The following is a 20,995-nucleotide window of genomic DNA, read 5'->3' as shown; positions in this document are numbered from 1 at the left end:
CAGAGAAGCAACACCTCATCACCCTGAGAAGCACCGATCACCAGGCACTTGCCCAAGGAAAATTGACAACACCCGATGGGCATCAGGCACTGTAATTACATCAGACACACACGCACAGCCGACACCAGGAAGCACCGAGCGGATTCTCCCGATTTATTCCGTTATTTCAGCGCCACCAAAACCGGGAATCAAAAATGTTATGGTTTCTAAGTAGATTATCATCACTATCCACAATTTAATTTGAAATAAGAAATTAGTTCCACCATGATCAATGCAAAATACGCAACCTTTGAGCTCCAATTTAAACAAATAACTTGCGAAACATGTAATTTAACACTACCTTTGTGAGTTCATAGTGCATGCTTTCCCAGCTAGTTACGTGTTCTGTTTTCCCCTGACAAGGTAGTTCATCATCTGAAACTAAAAGGGAGAAAACAAATCATTTTCAGTTAACCTGTGGACCCAAGGTTCATTATTTTCTTGTGTGTACTCGGTACACACAATTACACATTATTGTGGAAATTAAAATCAGGTCCAATTTATTCATCAATCCATCCAATAATTCATAATAAATAACTATGTTTCTGATTGAATTACAGTCTTTATTTTGCGAGGATGTCCGGTTTTACACGACATTCAAATACGGTGTTGTACATGTTCTTATTTTCTCAATTGCTGCCTGAAAGTATCCAGTCAGCAAGCAGGAAATAGAGCGGACCAAAGACATCCAGCTGTATTCAGAAGTTCAATGGTGTTCTACTTCACAACTATTCTATGTTCTGTATAAAGCATGGAACTGTACACCTCAGAAACAGACCCTTCGGTCTACTATGTGCCGAGCATGATGCTTAGATATCATACATACCCCTCAATTCCCTGCATGTCCATGTGTCTATCTAAAAGCTTCTTAAACACCGTTACTGTATTCTGTGACATCAGCAGCGCATTCCAGGCACCCACCACTCCCTGATAAAAACCGTGCCACGCACATCTCTTTTAAACTTTGCCCGTTTCACTATAAAGATATGCCCCCAGGTTTTTGACGTTTCCACTCTGGGGAAAAAGGGTCTGAGTGTCCACCCTATCTAATGCTCCCATAATATTATATTCTCCTATCAGGTCAACCTCCAGCGTTCTAGAGAAAACTGGAGTCCTGCCCAAGTTGCACAAGTTAACCAAGACAGCTGTTTATACAACGTTAATGTAGGGGCTTCAGTCACCGAAGGGTTTGGGCAGCATGGTGGCGCAGCGGTAGAGATGCTGCCTTTCAGAGCCAGAGACAGAGCTCAGGTTCGATCCTCACTCCGGGTCTGCACAGAGTTTGAACGTTCTCCCTGTGACCGCATGGGTTTTCCCCGGGTGCTCCGGTTTCCTCACACTAATGCCCCTGTCCCACTTAGGAAACCTGAACGGAAACCTCTGGAGACTTTGCGCCCCACCCAAGTTTTCCGCGTGGTTCCCGGAGGTTGCAGGTGGTTGCAGGGTGCAGGAAGTGGAAGCAGGTAGGGAGACTGACAAAAACGTCCGGGAACCGCACGGAAACATTGGGTGGGGCGCAAAGTCTCCAGAGGTTTCCGTTCAGGTTTCCTAAGTGGGACAGGGGCATAAGGTTAATTAGCTTCAGTAAAGATTGTAAATTGTCCCTAGTGTGTAGGATTAGTGCTAGTGTACAGGGATCGCTGGTCGGCGCGGACTCAGTGGGCCGAAGGGCCTGTTTCCACTCTGTATCGCTAAACTAAACTCTTCTAGTTTGTGATATGGGGAACTTCACAAAACATTCGTTTGCTAGAAGGGAGTTGCATTGAGAAGATTTCAACTTACATAAAGTGTTGCAGATGGCCAAATATCTGCTTACATTTCATTGACTAAAACAATGTTTCAGGAAGGGGTTTTCCCGACAGACTTGGAATGAAGAACTTGCCCACTATTCCCGTATTTCTTTTACCAGGGACATAGAGGAATTGCTTCATTTTATCCGTGAAACATCTTTTTAAGATTCTGATTTCCCAGAAATGTGATTCCTTGTATTTTCTCATTTCTCTCTTCTACACTACTCACTTATCAGACCGAAAGAGGCCATTTGTCCCACCTTCCCAGTGCTAACCATATAACCATATATAACCATATAACAATTACAGCACGGAAACAGGTCATCTCGGCCTTTCTAGTCCGTGCCGAACACGCATTCTCTCCTAGTCCCATCTACCTGCACTCAGACCATAACCCTCCATTCCTTTCCCGTCCATATAACTATCCAATTTATTTAAAAATGATAAAATCGAACCTGCCTCCACCACCTTCACTGGAAGCTCATTCCACACAGCTACCACTCTCTGAGTAAAGGAGTTCCCCCTCATGTTACCCCTAAACTTCTGTCCCTTAATTCTCAAATCATGTCCTCTTGTTTGAATCTTCCCTACTCTCAGTGGGAAAAGCTTACCCACGTCAACTCTGTCTATCCCTCTCATCATTTTAAAAACCTCTATCAAGTCCCCCCCTTAACCTTCTGCGCTCCAAAGAATAAAGACCTAACTTGTTCAACCTTTCTCTGTAACTTAGTTGCTGAAACCCAGGCAACATTCTAGTAAATCTCCTCTGTACTCTCTCTATTTTGTTGACATCCTTCCCATAATTAGGCAACCAAAATTGTACACCATACTCCAGAATTGGCCTCACCAATGCCTTGTACAATTTTAACATTACATCCCAACTTCTATACTCAATGCTCCGATTTATAAAGGCCAGCACACCAAAAGCTTTCTTTACCACCCTATCTACATGAGATCCCACCTTCAGGGAACTGTGCACAGTTATTCCCAGATCCCTCTGTTCAACTGCATTCTTCAATTCCCTACCATGTACGTCCTATTTTGATTTGTCCTGCCAAGATGTAGCACCTCACACTTATCAGCGTTAAACTCCATCTGCCATCTTTCAGCCAACTCTTCCAACTGGCATAAATCTCTCTGTAGACTTTGAAAATCCTACTTCATTATCCACAACACCACCTATCTTAGTATCATCTGCATACTTACTAATCCAATTTACCACACCATCATCCAGATCATTGATGTACATGACAAACAACAGCGGACCCAACACAGATCTCTGTGGCACCCCACTAGTCACTGGCCTCCAACCTGACAAACAGCCATCCACCATTACTCTCTGGCATCTCCCATTCAGCCACTGTTGAATCCATCTTGCTACTCCACCATTAATACCCAACAATTGAACCTTCTTAACCAACCTTCCATGAGGAACCTTGTCAAAGGCCTTACTGAAGTCCATATATACAACATCCACTGCTTTACCCTCATCAATTTCCCGAGTAACCTCTTCAAAAAATTCAAGAAGATTAGTCAAACATGACCTTCCAGGCACAAATCCATGTTGACTGTTCCTAATCAGACCCTGTTTATCCAGATGCTTATATATATTATCTCTAAGTATCCTTTCCATTAATTTGCCCACCACTGACGTCAAACTAACTGGTCTATAATTGATAGGTTTACTCTTAGAACCCTTTTTAAACAATGGAACAACATGCGCAGTACGCCAATCCTCCGGCACTATTCCCGTTTCTAATGACATTTGAAATATTAGATAGATAGCCTTTCTTGTCATTCAGACCGAAGTCTGAACGAAATTGCAGCAGTCATACATATAATACAATAAAAACAACAATAAACACATATTAACATCCACCACAGTGAGTCCACCCAGCATCTCCTCACTGTGATGGAGGCAAAAGTCTTAGGTCTGCAGCCTCTTCCCTCCTCTTCTCCCTCTGCGCTGAGGCGATACTCCCCGGGCGATGTTATAAATCAGTCCCGCGGCTCAAACACCGCGTCCCGGGGTGGTTGAAGCTGCCGCCCACCAGTCCTGCAGACGCAAGGTACACAAAATAGCTGGAGAACGTCCTGCAGACGCAGCCGCTGGCCCGCGGTCGAACCCCGGACTCAGGCCACCACCGCCAGAACACCGTCCCAGTCACCCTCACGTGAGTACCGCACTGTCTTCAGCCTCGGGCTGGGCCGCCCCGACATGGGCGCCGAACCTCCCCCGGACCTGTCATAGCCCCTGCTATTTCTACACTAACTTCCCTCAATGTCCTAGGGAATATCCTGTCCGGACCTGGAGACTTATCCACTTTTATATTTCTCAAAAGTGTCAGTACTTCCTCTTCTTTGAATCTCATAGTTTCCATAGCTACTCTACTTGTTTCCCTTACCTCACATAATTCAATATCCTTCTCCTTGGTGATCCTGTGGAATTTTTTGCCACAGAAGGCTGTGGAGGCCAAGTCAGTGAATATATTTAAGACAGAGATAGATAGATTCTTGATTAGTACAGGTGTCAGAGGATAGGGGGAGAAGGCAGGAGAATGGGGTTAGGAGGGAGAGATAGATCCGCCATGATTGAATGGCAGAGTAGACTTGATGGGCCAAATGACCCAATTCTACTCTTCCTTATGACTTCAGAAGGAAATGCGCGAAAAAAATGTGCTCCCTCCAAAATCATCGCAGTCTTCTACTAACAAGCCTTGGATGATCTCTGAGCTGTGATGGATGTAATCTGCAGTACTTACGACCAGATCTCACACATTCAAACATGCAAATCAATTTGGTTGTCAACCTCAACAAAAAAAAAGTGGCTTGCTTAATTTTAATTAAAACATTTGGGTTCAATTAACTTGAAAATGGTTTTTAATTATATTACTCATCATGTTTCGACAGAAAGGCCTCAGGCGTCAGGGGAGATTGTGGGTGGGGCCTGCCACCAGCCATTGTAGGGACTGTCTGTTCCCACGCACCTGGTCTGACACAATGTTAGGACCCTGAAACTGCAGCGACTGTGATCAGAGGCGTCCCATGAGAGGCAACCAGGAGGTCCAGGTCAAGTCCATCACCCTTAAAGCCTCCTTCACTTTCTCAACTCCAGGAAATGCAACTCCTGTCTGTAATTTCACCCGGCAAGTCTTGGGTGTCATTCCAGAGTCAAATTCTGCAATCTCTCCACACGCGCAATGACCAAAATGGATAAGTTCAAGTTCACACACACACACACCTTCCCCACAGGCACAAAGACGCACACACTGGCCCTCACCCACACGCACCCAGTGGCACACCCACACATACATGCACACCCACAAAGCCAAATACACAAGTACATGCGGACGCCAGACACACACACACACATAGATACACACACACACAGACACACACAGGCGCACACACACACACACACACACACACACACAAAGTCAAACACAGACACATAATAGAAACATAGAAAATAGGTGCAGGAGTAGGTCATTCGGCCCTTCGAGCCTGCACCGCCATTCGATATGATCATGGCTGATCATCCAACTCAGTATCCTGTACCTGCCTCTCTCCATACCCCCTGATCGCTTTCGACACAAGGGCCACATCTAACTCCCTCTTAAATATAGCCAATGAACTGGCCTCAACTACCTTCTGTGGCAGAGAATTACAGAGATTCACCACTCTCTGTGTGAAAAATGTTTTCCTCATCTCGGTCCTAAAGGATTTCCCCCTTATCCTTAAACTGTGACCCCTTGTTCTGGACTTCCCCAACATCGGGAACAATGAGAAATAATGGGAAAGAGACAGATATCAATATCAGATGCCACTAAACCCATTGATATCTTTGATCGGGCTATCCTGGCTTTATCGTGCACGAAACATTATTCACGTTTTTCCCTTTATCTGCTCTATACACTGTGGACGGCTCTATTGTAATCATGTATTGTCTTTCTGCTGACCGGTTAGGATGCACCAAAAGCTTTTCACTGTATCCTGCTACACATGGCAATACAGTAAACTCAAACATGTAGGATCACAAGGCACTAGACCTCCATGTCTTGTTTTCTTTAACCAAACACCACAGTTGACACCACATCTGGCACAGATAAAGTCATCTCACTATGGCACAGTGGGAGAGCATGGCACCAGGCTGGTGGAATTTCAACCGGTTCAAGTTCAGACTATTTAACCCCGTCCCCACAGTCAGATCATTGAAGCAGGACAGAACCCAAACTCACTTTCCAACGAGTCGCCATTCCTCTTCTCTTGCATGGCAGCCTCAAAAGTACTTTGCAGGATTTTATTCAGAGATCCGATCCACTCCTCCATCTCCAGGTCACTGTCAGCTGCCAACAGGTAACTACTCTTGTCTTGCATCTTCAGTTCGAAGGCATATCGCCGTATTTTGTTGTTCTGTGAAACAGTAAAACTAATTCTTTATTCTTTATCAATCTTACAGGCATAACTTCCAGCTTTAATGTGATAAAAATTGCCAAGGCTGGTACACTAGAATATATTTACATCTGACCCGGTCATACGATACATAAGGGGTTTCCAATGGCTCGATCAGATAGATAGTCATAGAGCCGTACAGCATCGAAACAGGCCCTTCGGCCCAACTCATCCATGCTGACCAAGTTGCCCAACTGCCTTGCACATATCCCTCCAAACCTTTCCTTTCCATGTACCTATCCAAGTGTCCTTTAAAAGTTGTAACTGTATCGGTCTCTACCACTTTCTCTTCAGGAAAGCTTTAAAGAACAACTTCAAAGCAGAAGAACCCAGCCAGGAGTGGACGGCATAGTAGAGTGGGGGCGCTGCACTGGCAGCAGCCCTGTCAGCAGCGTGTTAGTCTTTTCAACTTTTTTTATTTTTTTAGTATGTCTTAAAGTCTGTTTTTAGTGTTTCTTAGTGTGTTTTGTGTGGGGGGTGGGGGGGGGGGGGGTAAGGGGGAAACCGTTTCGGCCGCCTCCTCCATGGAGAGGCGACTTTTTCCAGGTCGCCTCCCCCGTGGCCTAACAGCGAGGATCGGCGCGGCCTTTCCCGGAGACGCGCCCGGGGCTCGGGGCTCCGGCGGCGGGTGCAGCGTGGACTGTCAGCACGGAGCTGGGGCTCGCTGGAGGGGAGCGCTCCGTTCCGTTGGCCCGCAGCAGACGGCAGCCTGAAGCCGCGGTCTGCACAGCTCCAGCTGGCGCGGCGTCTACAGCCCGGGATCCCTCGTGGGGGACCCGGGGGGAAGAAGAAGCTTCCACCGCCGGCCCGCGGCCATCTTCTACCGCGGGTCCGGTATGGACTTACATCACCCCTGGAGGGGAGCTTCGACCGCCGGCCCTGCAGACTGCGGTGCTTACGGCTGCGACGTGGAGGGAACTTTAAATCTTCGGCCGCCGGCCTGCGGCCTACACCAACTAAAAGCTGCGGTCTCCGGTGGGGAGGAGCCGACTCTGGACTTACCTGGACTTGTACCTTGTCCTTTTACCATCTGGACGCCCGCAGCAACGGCTGCGGAGGGTTGAGGTCCCGACCACGGGGGGAAATGGAGGTGGACTGGCCAAATTGTGTGCCTTCCACCACAGTGATAAATGCTGTGGTGGATGTTTATGTTAAACATTTATTGTGTTTTTGTGTGTGCCCTTTATCATTGTATCGCTGCTGACGTATCATTTCACTTGCACTTTTTGTGCAATGTGACAAATAAACCGTTGTATTGTATTGTATTGTATTGTTGTAGAGTTGCTGCCTTTGCTTGCAGTGCCGGAGACCCGGGTTCGATCCCGACTACAGGTGCTGTCTGTACGGAGTTTGTACATTCTCACAGTGACCGCGTGGGTTTGCTCAGAGATCTTCTGCTTCCTCCCACACTCCAAAGACGTACAAGTTTGTACACTTGGCATAAGTGTAAATTGCCCCTAGTGTGTGTAGGATAGCGTTAATATGTGGGGATTGCTGGTCGGTGCAGACTCGGTGGGCCAAACGGCTTATTTTCCGTGCTATATCTCTAAACTAAACTAAAAAAAAACTAAAAGGGAGCAGAGGGGGTTTTGGAACGTAAATTCAGAGCTCGGGAAAAAGGCAGCTGAAGGCGGAGCTGCCTCAGGTGGAGTGATGATCATGGGATCCGAATTGTAGGACCTCAGAGAGTCTACAGTCGCCGAGAGGTTACAGTGAGAATCTGGGGTGAGTGCAGAGAAGTATTAAGATGTTTCTTCTCAAAATATCTGCGTTTGGGGCTAGTGCAATTCAGCAGAATGAGATTAGGTAACTGACGGTTTTGAAAGTCTGGGTATGTTGGATGCACAATAGGTGATTAAGTTGCAGATATTGGAAAAAGTGAGCCCAGCCAGGAAGGAAGGATCATGTCTGAAGGTAAAGGCATCACGGGAGAGGGTTTCAGCAGCAAATCTGCATTCATCCACAACGCCATTAGCATGTCCCCCAAAACCAACACGTGCGTCACCACTGACCAGGAAACTCCTTGGGCCACATCAATATATTGTGGGTACAAAAACAGGTCAAAATCTGATATCTTGCCCCCTGACAGACACACCCCCAGACTCAACCCGACAGACACGGTCCATGCACCATCTACAAGGCAGATGCCAGGAGTGTGATGGCATATTCTCGGCTTGTCAGAATGCACACAGCTCCAACGACAAGCAAGCGTACCAAATTCCAGCACAAATCAGCCTGCTTGATTAACATCCCACACCACTCTGAACATTCACTTTTAGACTTTAAAGCATGGAAACAAGACCTCCGGCCCACCGACTCCCCACCGACCAGCGATTACTCAGTAAGCTAGCACCATTCCCCATGCTCGGGACAATTTACAACTTACAGAAGTCACTTAACCGCGAAAACCTGTTCGTCTTTGGAGTATAGGAGTGAAAATCGGAGCACCCGGAGAAAACCCACACATTCACAGGGAAAATGTACAAACTCTGTACAGACAGCACCTGAGGTCAGGATTGAACCCGGGTCTCTGGCACTGTTAGGCAGCAACTCTATCGCTGCACCACCGTGCCGCACCAGCATCACTGTGCCACCTCACCTCCTATATCACCGGAATAGAGAGGCTGAAAAATACACTGCAATTACTTGCCCCAGCTGCTCCAAATGCACGTCCCAAACCCACAGCATCTACAACTGAGAAGGGCAAGTGGGGCTGGCACATTGCCACACTCCCTCCTACAGCTGCCGTTCCAAGTTGGACAACATTCCCAATTAGGAAATGTATTGCCCTTCTTTCATTACTGCTGAGTCGAAATCTTTCAACTCCTTCTCCAATGGTATCACCACCACATGGATTGTAGCAGGTATAGGTGTTGCACTATTTCCTTCCCAAGGGCAAATAGGGAATAAATACAGGGATTGCAGTGATGTCCATGCTCCACAAATGGCAAAGAGCTGGGGCAAGAACCGATCAGGCTGAGCAATAGGAATGGCTGTACAGGTAGGCAGTGCCATCGAGACCAGGATTTAATCCTCACTACGGGAGCTGTCTACACGGAGTTTGCAAGTTCTCCTTGTGACCGCATGGGGTTCCAGGTGCTCAAGTTTTCCCCCATATTCCAAAGACGTGCTAGTTTGAAGGTTAATTGGTTTCTGTGAATTGTCACTAACGTGTGGGATAGAACCAGTGTACAGGTGATCATTAGTCGGTGTGGACCTGTTGGGCCGAGTGGCCTGTTTTCACTCTATATCTCTAACCTAAAAGGATGACAAGCTTGCATGTGGCCAGGTACAAACTCAGCCAATGGCCAGACAGAGGGAGAGAGCCAGTCGCTTGAAGCATTGGAAGGAAAAGGAAATAGAGGGAGGGGCCAGGGTGAGTAAAGGGGAGAAGCAGAGCAAAGACGGGAAACAGAAGGGAAAAGCAGGAAAAGGCTATTGTGGGGCAATATAGGGTTTTCCACCATTCAAATGAGAAAATGCAGTTTTACGATCATTATACTATCACAAATAATGAACAAAATAGACACAGGAAACAGGATGCTGCTTCTCATAAGCAGGTAATTTTGTCACTCAGATTCACACCAGAATATCGAATCCCCATGGTTCTCCACAAAACCAGTGACTCCAGCTTGGAGAACTCTTGGCTCCTGTATATACAATGTACTTCAATAAAATCGTCACGCTGGCAATTTAAAATTCACTGGAACTCTGAGCAGACACAAGAGCTCAGTGTTGCAGTCGTCTTCCTCCTGCAGCGTGAACGAGTAAACAGGAAACCTGACGATAATCATTCCATTTTCACCGTCTCCAGGGAGCAGCCTCATGATGGATGTGACCTCTACTGTAAGCAGCAACAAAACCTTCCATCAAAACGCTGGCTCGCCTACCTGTACCACTCCCATGCACGAATCCAGGAAAATTGAGCCCTTTGGTTCCTTGGAGATTTTCTCGTCTTTGTAAAAATTGAGAATGTACGAGCCATCCCCGAGCTGGGTCAAGTGGAAAAAGCGTCTCTTGAAAGACTGAGGAGACAAAAATGTTGTTTCAGAGTGTGAACGACAAATATTTATGTTTCAGTCCACAATTTATTGCCCAATAGTGAAAGTTAATATGGTTTTGACTCAGTGGCTGGAACTCCTTGCGGCCGTTCAGAAGACTGTTCGACTGCAGAAACCTGAATGTAAAGGGCCTGTCCCACGAGCATGTGACTCCATGCGGCAAGCGTGACCTAATGTGGTCGCTTGAGCCATACGGCCTCGCGGGGCCGGTCCCACTTCGATCGCTGGAGCCGTATGGAGTTGTGCGGGGCTGGTCCCGACATCGCACGGGGCTCCGAAAAACTGACTGTGTTCAAAAATTCCGCGCGGCAACGGCCTGCTGGCCCGCAGCCGCCTCGATGCCGTACGCACCGCCTCGACGGTCTTGACGCCGTATGTCACCCGCGGACTTCGCTGGAACTTCACATCACTCACTCGACCTCCGTGCGGCCCCCACTTCCGGTTTGGTCGCGCTCGCCGCATGCAGGCGCATACTGGTGGGACCAGCCCTGTACAGGTATCACTCGACCTCCATGCGGCCCCCGCTTACGGTTTGGTCGCGCTTGCCACATGCAGGTCACATGCTCGTGGGACAGGCCCTTAAAAATCAGTCCAGTGGTCCCAGACCAGAGAAAGGAGTTACACTGACAGAGGGATCTTTTACCTCTGATCTGTTAGCTGGACAAAAGCGTTCCACAGCAGCAATCTGAAGAGTTCTCACCAGACTCCTAACCAATAATAATCCCTCAACCAACATCATTCACTCACACACAGATCATATGAGTCATACAGGGTGGAAACAGGCCCCTCGGCCCAACATGCCCACGCTGGCTAACATGACCCAGCTACACTAAGATCATAAGTGAGACAAGCACAATTAGGCCATTCGACCCATCAAGTCTACTCCCCCATTCAATCATGGCTGATCTGTCTCTCCTTCCTAACCCCATTCTCCTGCCTTCTCCCATTTGCCTGTGATTGTCCCATGTCAAGGTCCTTGGCACAGTGAATCTAGACCGGATGTTCTGCCTCTCTCAATCTACAGGATGAAAGAGAAACATGCATTGACACATCCCCAGAAGTTCCCAAATACATTTACTGTTCCTGCAACCTGACTGGTGTGCAGTCACTGTTGTGGTAGCCAACATGTGCACAGCAAGTTCATTTTATACTGATGCCAAACATTTATAGGTGTTATTCACAAGGGCAATATCAGAAAGTGCTCCTACCCATGACCTGCACGAGAATATAATATCTAGCTACTCAAATTTACTGAACTGATTCATTTAACGCTACTGGCCATGACGAAATTTGGAAACATGAAAGATCAATTTTAACTTACAAAACTTTAATGCAAATTCTTACCCGCATGGTAACACTGATTGCACTGTTCATATTTCCCTTATGCAGCCATCCTTGCTTTGTTATGCCTCCTTTCTGTGACCCCAGGGATGCTGTATCCTGTAACAGGAAAATGCAATTGTAATAGTATGAATACCAATTCTCACAATTATTTCACAACTTTAAAGTCTGAGGAAAATTCCTTATCAGGAACGTAAAGTATGCATTCCATTCAAACACTGCAAACTCAGGTGCTCCAGTTGTGGGCTTCATGCCAGAGGACAATTTTCATAAACAAACAATTCATCTCACTTCGATTCAAGAACATGCGAGGCTGGAGCTACTGAGCCACAAAGCTCACACCACTCACCAACCTGCCTCACTAACCCCACTCAAAGAAATGTGCCACCATGTTTAGAAGGATGAGGGGAAATCTTATAGAAACATATAAAATTATAAAAGGACTGGACAAGCTAGATGCAGGAAAAATGTTCCCAATGTTGGGCGAGTCCAGAACCAGGGGCTACAGTCTTAGAATAAAGGGGAGGTCATTTAAGACTGAGGTGAGAAAAAATGTTTTCACCCAGAGAGTTGTGAATTTATGGAATTCCCTGCCACAGAGGGCAGTGGAGGCCAAATCACTGGATGGATTTAAGAGAGAGTTAGATAGAGCTCTAGGGGCTAGTGGAGTCAAGGGATATGGGGAGAAGGCAGGCACGGGTTATTGATAGGGGATGATCAGCCATGATCACAATGAATGGCGGCGCTGGCTCGAAGGGCCGAATGGCCTCCTCCTGCACCTATTTTCTATGTTTCTATGTTGTCCTAATAATTCCATCCAATAACTTTGAAGTCAACCTCAGCATTTTTAAATCCAAATTAAGGAGTATTATTAGTGGAGAAAACCATCCCAGCCGAATACAGAGAAGATGGATCTTGGGTGATGGGAACTTAATCTAAAGACTCAGTTCATACAATATCTATAAGAAATGGTAACCACGTGTGTCCTGTAATCATTCCATGAATCCACTCTACATGTCAATACATTCCTGCTAAGTTGTGGTGCCCAGAACTCAGTGCCCCAGGAGTGGTCTCACGTTGTACCGCTACCACCTCTTGTATCTGGGGCTAAAAGTTAGTGTTCCTTTAGCTATTTTGATTAGAAACTTAAATGCCAAATGATTGGCAAGGACATTAAAATACTGTCATTTCTCATTGTCAAATTCATGAGCAGTATCCAAGCAGAAAATGTACTCAGCAGATGAGAAATTTACTGCGTATATTATGGAACAAAAGGTAACTAAAGAGAGAATAGGATTCCTCAGAAACCAAAGTGGTCATTTATATGTGAAGTCGTAGGAGATGGGCAGGGTCCTCAAAGAATATTTCGCCTCTGTTTTACCTTGGAGGAAGAAATGAAGATAAGGGAAAGTGAATGATGATGCCTTGAGAATGGTCCATATTTTAGGAGGTGCTGTAATCCCAAAACATATGAAGGTAGATAAACCTTCTGAGCTTGGTCATATGATCAGGTCTATCCAAGGACTCTGTGGGAAGCTAGAGAAGAAATTGTAGGAGACATGGCTGAGAAAAAGGAATCATCTTTAGACACAGACATGGCATTGGAGGACTTGAGGTTGGCTAATTTTGTGCCTCCATTCAGGAAGGCTGCAACTTAAAACCAGGAAACGTAACGTCTAAGGTAGGCAAGTTAATGGAGAGGATTCTGAGGAATAAGATGTACATGCATTTGGAAAGACAGGTATTGATTGAAGACAGTCACTGTCTTAAAGTATGTGGGAGATCCATGTCCAATTAATTTGAATGTTTTTTTTGAGTAAGTAACCAAGAACGTTGATGAGGGCAGGGCTGTGTAGATGTTGCCTTTCAAGACCAGCTGGGCCTTTGATAAGATTCAACATGGTAGACTGGAAGGGAACATCACATGAGATCCAGAGGGATCTGAATATAGACCGTGTAACTGGATATATATACCAATTACAGCATGGAAACAGGCCATCTCGGCCCTTGTAGTCCGTGGATATAAAATTGGCTTTATGATAGGAAGCTGATGGAAGGTTGTTTTTCAGAATGTGACCAGTGCTGTGACTCAGGGATTGGTGCCTGGTCCATCGATGTTCAACTCTGGCCCAACTTCAATCTCCCCCTCCCTTTCCCAGTTAGTGAGCCGAATGGTGTAAGAAAGAATATCTACTATGGGTCATTGCTTAGAGGAATTGGTCTAACATTTGAATGAGTGAGCCTGGTACCTAACTTTTCTGGCCTGGCGTATACTGCCGACACAAGACTTGGGAAAATTATTCCACGTTCAATCCCACTCTGCTATTCTGTAATGTTGTGGCTGACTATCAAACTTGTCCACTCAATCTCAATAACCTTCCCTTCCCTCGGCCCCAAATTTCAGTTGTGTATATTACATGACCAAGTTTGCCTTGCATCACAATATGGAGGTCAACATCTCTGAGTGAAGACAGGCCTTCCCATCTCAGTCTGAATGGCCATCGCCTTATCCCAAGTCTGTGCCCCACTTCCAGGGGTAAGGATTGAAAAGTTGGTCGAGGCAGTCGCTTGCCGAAATAAAGCAGGCTCCACAATGCACTTCGCTTCTCCCCCATTTGACTTGCAAGGGAGGAGAGACAGTGATAATCACCTCGTCTTTGTCAACGTCCTCATCGACTTCAAACACGTGGACAGGAAGCTTCTCTGGTCTTGGAGTTTTGCTGTCGAGAAAGAAAACAAGAGTTTTCCTCAACAGCAGCTGCAAGAAAGATTTAATATTTCTACAGCGACTTTCAGGACCAGCCGTCACCCCCAGGTGCTTCGCGACCAAAAACGGTATTCCTGAAGCAATGTACAAAAAAACGCCACCAAAATGCTAGACAAGTTCCCACAAACCAGGAACCATATCCTAACCAATCTGCTTCCAGGGCACTGGAAAGAACACTACTGCTATTATTCCAAAATTGCCAGTAACTTTCATACCACCTGACATATCCTACCTTAAGGGGAGCATCACTGGCAGAACATCACACCCTCTGTGCTGCTCAACAGCATCAAATCTCTACCCTTATATTCAAAATTTAGAGTTTAGATTTAGATTTGAACCAAACACCTTCTGATTCAAGGTAAGAGTGTGACCCACTCAGCTAAGGAAGGAATACAGGGCAACTGAGTGTAGAAGATCCACTGAAACGTGCATCACTCAGCTATATCCTCCAAGTTCTAGTGCCAAAGAAACCCATGAAATAGAACCTGCTTGTTAGGTTTATATCTTTTCCAGACCGTAAACAGTTTTATTCAGACTCTCAGTCCAAAAAAAGGTTTTAACCCAAAAAGTCACCTATTCCTTTTCTCTAGAGATGCTGCCTGACCCACTGAGTTACTCCAGCATTTTGCGTCAATCTTCGGTGTAAACCAGCATCTGCAGTTCCATCCTACACCTTAAACATTTTAAAGTCGTTTATGATTTAATATGGGCAGATATGTAGTAATGTTTTCCTGAATTAATTACCTCCACCATTTCCAATAATTCTGCTAAATTAGGGTGCAGCTAAATGGTTGATATGAACAGTGGCGGTCTGGGTCTAAAAATATTGGTTGCCAGGAGACAAAGGTGGCCCACTTCATCAGGGGCCCACTTGCCATCGGGCAAGCTGATACCCTGGCCAGTCCGCCACTGGATATGAATGCACAAAGATTGGTGCTTCACCAAACCTCTCATCCCCTAAACCCCTATGTCAATGGTCTTCTTTAATTCAGTACTTGATTGTAATGAGTGTGAATCCTAAGAAACAGAAGGAGGCCTTCAACCCTTGCATCTGCTCTGCTCTTGGCCTTATTCTGCTGTTCAAGAAGATCCTAGCAAACTATTTACACTCCATCATTGTCCTGCACTCACCCTTTATACCCAAAATACCTCCAACAGCGTTTATTAACCATGCAACCAGAAAATCTGACAGAACACCGCGTGTTAAATTTATTACGACTTCCAAACACAGCTGTGAATATATGACTTTATTTTTAGAGTGCAAAGGTTTCACTCGGCAGCGTTTCAACAGTGCATCAGCAAGAAGGCAACCCACTCACTTTGGCAGCTTCCTGAAGTCTCCTGAGTAGTCCTCATATCTGTAGTGGATGAGGTGCCAGTCAGAGTTGTAGGTCTTGATACACTGCAAGGAAGGAGGAAAGTAATGGTGAATACAAGTCAAGTCAAATCAAGTTTATTTGTCACATACACATACGAGATGTGCAGTGAAATGAAAGTGGCAATGCTCGCGGACTTTTGTGCAAAAGACAAACAACAAAACAACCAAACAAATTATAAACACAATCCCTGCACATAACATGGAATCTACAGCACAGAGCACAGACATTTGGCCCTTTCCAAGCCCTCTTACTACCCTTCCACCTCATCCTACAGTTTATCCTTCCTCTCTCTTCCTTTAACCACTTACATCAATAAAGCATGGACCTCTGGTTAAGGAATATTCCATGCTGACTATGTTGAAACACATTCTAGGCAGCAACATGCATCAAAGTGAATGCCAGTAATAATCAATAAAGAAAAGATTTGTTTTAAACACTGTCTGTTGTCATTTGTTCCATTACATCCTCTTTTACACGCGCTTCAACATTGCTGGCAATTCTAGCACTTGTCCACCTTCATCGGCTCCCGATCAGATGGGATGAAGAGTCAATTACTTTAGTAAGCCTGGAGCCACAATTATTTCAAAGAGCAGCAAAAGGGTTATCTCCAGAGCTCTGAGACCACTTGGGTGGCACAGTGGTGGAGTTGCTGCCTTTGAATGCCAGAGACCCCGGTTCAATTCTAACTACGGGTGCTGTCTGTGTAGAGTTTTCATGTTCTCCGTTTTCTTTGGGTGTTCCGATTTCCTCCGATATTCCAAAGACGTGCGGGTTTGTAGATTAATTAGCTTCTTCAAATTGTCTTTAGAGTGTACGAGGTGATTGTTAGATAGCGTGGACTCAGTGGGCCAAAGGGTCCGTTTTCACACTGTATCTCTAAACTAAACTAAACTAAGCCAAAAAATAAACTTGACTGTATATCAATATTTCAGAAACAGCTGGTCTCAACACGAACCCATGTCTCTCTGTTGGTACTTGGCAAACATAGATTGGCTTCTGCACATCCTGCCTTACAATTGTACTTAGGGGAAGGGGTAGGATGGGGACCCACAGTCCCGTTTATATCAACGGGTCGATGGTGGAAAGGGTCAAGAACTTCAAATTCCTGGGCTTGCATATTTCTGAAGATCTCTCCTGGTCCCAGAACACTGATGCAATCACAAAGGAAGTACATCAGCGCCTCTACTTCCTGAGAAGATTACGGAGAGTTGATTTGTCAAGGAGGACTCTCTCGAACTTCTACAGGTGCACAGTAGAGAGCATGCTGACCGGTTGCATCGTGGCTTGGTACTGCAACCTGAGCGTCCAGGAGCGGAAAAGGCTGCAAAAAGTTGTAAACACTGCCCAGTCCATCATCGGCACTGACCTCCCTACCATCAAGGGGATCTATCGCAATCCCTGCCTCAAAGACTGCCAGCATCACCAAGGATCCAAACGATCCTGGCCACACACTCATCTCTCCGTTGCCTTCAGGTAGAAGGTACAGGTGCTTGAAATCTGCAACATCCAGGTTCAGGAACAGCTGCTTCCCCACAGCCATTAGACTATTAAACACAACTTCAAACAAACTGAACTATAACAGCCTATTTCACTTTATCTGTTAATTTATGTGTATATATATATATATTTATATATATTCTATGTTATATGAACACACTGATCTGATCTGTATTGATGCCTACAATATAATCCTTTAATTTTCGTGGGACAATTTACGCCAGCCAAGTGATGTGGGAACAAACCAAAGAAAACTGTCATTGACAGTCCAAGGTATCCTGGGAAAACGGCAAAGATGACAACCCTAAACTCTCTTGACTTGACCCTGATTAATGAGCGTGTTACTTTTATGAAAATGCCATTCGGTATTTATACATCTTAGATTTTTTCATGGAATAAAACATATTTTGAAATGAAAGAGTTTAAGTTGGCCAAAACTCCTATTGTGAGAACAAATAGTAAGATTAAACGAGAACTTACCAGTTCGAAGTTTGATCATTATTTTATGAGGAGTACGTTGAGGGACTATCAAGAACCCCGCCACAGCGCCATTTCTGCAAAGCAGCGGTCACAGATTTGAATGACTGGTTTATGAGGGCACGTATTCCCTCAACGTAATAAAAATAATGATCAAACTTCGAACTAGTTCTCGTTATTTACTTCGGAGTCACGTGAGTGATGTTTTTTCCGACATTGAAATCCCACCAAATTATAGCCCCTGTTTATGGGGTACTGCAAACGTTCCATCCTGCTGTCTTGAGGATTTGGTCCATTGGTACATCCAACTGCATAGCTGCCGATGTAGCTGCAGCCCTGGTGGAATGAGATTTTAAAATATTAGTATCCACCCCAGCCTGTATTAGAACCTGTTTCAGCCATCTTGAGATGGTCTGGACCGTCACTTTTTTGTGTGGTTGCTTGTGGCTGACTAAAAGTGCCTTCTCATTGCCTCTGATGATTTTCGTGTTCTCCATGTATAACAACAAATGTCTTACTATACAGAGACGATCATCTGTTGGGTAAGACCTAAATTCTATATTGAGGCCTGCTGATCCCTGTCTGTTCTGCTTAACTAATTCATAAATATGAAACGTAATATTTCCAGATGAAGAAGTCATGTTGTCCAGTCTTAATTTATGTAACGACTGTACCCTTTGTGCCGTGACCAAAGCCATTAGCATGACTGTTTTTAATGTCAGTCTATGTAGGGACAGAGCTGTTGCTGGAGACCAATTCCTGAGCATCGTCAGGACAATACTCACATCCCATATTTGAGAGTACCTAGTTCTTGGGGGATTGGTATTAAAAATTCCCCTCATAAGTTTTGTTACCAGTGGGTGAGTCCCAACAGATTGACGCTCTGTTCCTTGCCATAGATAAGTTGATTGGGCACTTCTGGCGCAGTTGATGGCACTATAACTGAGCCCCTCATCATAATGGAGGCCTGCCAGGAATTCCAGAACAGACGGGATGTTCATTAATCTGTAGGTGATGCTGTTTCTGTGACAATACATCTCCCATTTCCTGATATAGAGCAGATACTGTTTTTTGGTGGACTGTCGGTGGGCCGCCAAAACCATGTTCACTGTTCGGTCCGTCAGTCCCAGCTGTAGTAGGGGTATTTTTAGACTCTACAAATTAATAAATTCATATAGTTATGGCATGGGTGGCTATCCCTTGTTACGGGATGAACCAGTAAATCTGGTCTATTCGGGATGGTGATACATGGTTCTAATACCATGTTCAGTATCACAGGGAACCATGGTTGAGTAGGCCAATCGGGTACTACCAAAATACCAGACGCAGAGTCTTGCTGTATTTTCCTTATTACCCGACTGATGAGGCAGAAAGGAGGGAATGCATAAATAAACAATTTCCCCCAATGCAGTGAAAATGCATCTGTTGCCGCTGCCCCAGGGTCTGGTTCCCACGAAACATAGTTTGATAACTGGTGAATAAGCCTGGATGCGAATAGATCGATATCTGGTGTTCCATACCGTGCTGCAATATCAGCAGATACTTTTTTATTCAACATCCATTCGGTGTTTTCATTAAATTTGCGTGACCTGGTGTCTGCCACTAAATTTAGTTTACCTGGTAGGTAAGTAGCTGATATCCAAATATGTCTCTGGATACACCATTGCCAAATTGTACTAGCCAGATTGTCACATGATGTCGATTTGTTTCCACCCATGTGGTTGATACATGCTACCACGGTGGTATTGTCAATCTGTAGTCTAACATGCTGGTGATATGGCCCAGTACAATATGACTTTAGGCCATGGAATGCACCCAACATTTCCAGGTAGTTTATGCCCAGTGTTAGTAATAATGATGCCTCCTGTGCAGTCCATCTACCTCCACAGCTGAAGATGGAATTAGTGGCACCCCAACCAAGTGCACTGGCATCAGTTTGTAGCACCATAGCAGGAGGGTTGCTGATAATGATTGGATTGAAACAAAGCCGAATGGTATCTATCCACCATTTTAGTTCCATTATAACTTTGATTGGTAGCTTCATTGGTCTGTCAAAATGACCAGCATTAATTTTGAGTGCTCGTATTTTTGCTCTCTGTAAATTTTGGTAATGTAAAGGTCCGAATTGTGTGGTTGGAAAAGCAGCCACCATTTTGCCAATTACTTTTGCTACCAATCTGATGGACGGTTTACTGATGTCAATGAGGTTATTGCAAGCCTCTATTAAGTCTATAGACTTTCCCTTTGGCAAAGTCACCGACATGTGAACTGAGTCAATGGTGAACCCCAAATAGTCCATAGTAGTGGAAGGCGTTAATTTAGATTTAACTGGATGGATAATAAACCCCAGTTTTTCAAATAACTGTTTTGTGGCTGTTATAGTTTGTTTGGCCAATTCCAAAGTTTTGCCCACAATAAGTATGTCATCTAGATATGCCATGACCATGTGTTTTCATTTTCGTAGAAACGCTAGGGCTGGTTTCAAAATGTTTGTGAACAGCCTGGGGGCTGATGTTAAACCATTTGGCAGCGCTCTATACTGCCACTGCTGTCCCATCCAGTTGAATTGTAAGTAACATCTGTGGTCACCTCGTATAGGCACTGAATAGTAAGCATCTTTTAAATCGATGCTAGCCATGAAGTAACCTTTGGAAATCTGAAGAAGGGTTTCGGCCTGAAACGTTGCCTATTTCCTTCGCTCCATAGATGCTGCTGCACCCGCTGAGTTTCTCCAGCTTTTTTGTGTACCTTCGATTCTCCAGCATCTGCAGTTCCTTCTTAAACCTTTGGAAATCAATTGTTTTGCAGTAACAAAGGTTTCCATTTTAAAATGAATATATTGCACAAATGTATTCAATTTGGTCTAATCTATGATGATGCGACAACCACCATCTTTTTTGTTTTTGGTAAAGATATTGGACACGAATTCTAGCGGTTCATGTTGGGATTTTTCAATTACCCCTTTTGCATAAAACCGCTCCAGTTCAGCATGCGCTTCTGATTTTTCTTTACCGGAAAGTACGAACATTCGGTTCGGTACATGCTGAACTGGAGGGCTGTATTTGTGTATAAATTCTATGGTATATCCCTGGATACTGCTTAAAATATAAGTGTCGGTAGTTAACATACTCCATGCATCCAGAAAGGAGTGTAATCTCCCCCCAACCTCCATGCTCCCTGCATTTTGTAGGG

General features: G+C 45.1%; 1 protein-coding gene across 1 annotated transcript in view; it reads right to left on the bottom strand.

Moving 5' to 3' along the window:
• The window catches only part of LOC129697932 (dedicator of cytokinesis protein 9-like), a 317,261-nt gene that overhangs the window by 136,832 nt on the left and 159,434 nt on the right, over positions 1-20,995 (bottom strand). Inside the window, 6 exon segments of the mRNA XM_055636668.1 lie at positions 341-420; positions 6,068-6,242; positions 10,172-10,306; positions 11,687-11,782; positions 14,334-14,403; positions 15,770-15,852. Coding sequence (XP_055492643.1) covers positions 341-420; positions 6,068-6,242; positions 10,172-10,306; positions 11,687-11,782; positions 14,334-14,403; positions 15,770-15,852 — 639 coding nt within the window.

This window comes from Leucoraja erinacea, chromosome 6, assembly GCF_028641065.1.
Source record: "Leucoraja erinacea ecotype New England chromosome 6, Leri_hhj_1, whole genome shotgun sequence".
NCBI classification, from domain to species: domain Eukaryota; kingdom Metazoa; phylum Chordata; class Chondrichthyes; order Rajiformes; family Rajidae; genus Leucoraja; species Leucoraja erinaceus.
Note: the sequence above shows the minus strand (reverse complement) of the source record. Positions and strands in the feature narration are given on the sequence as shown.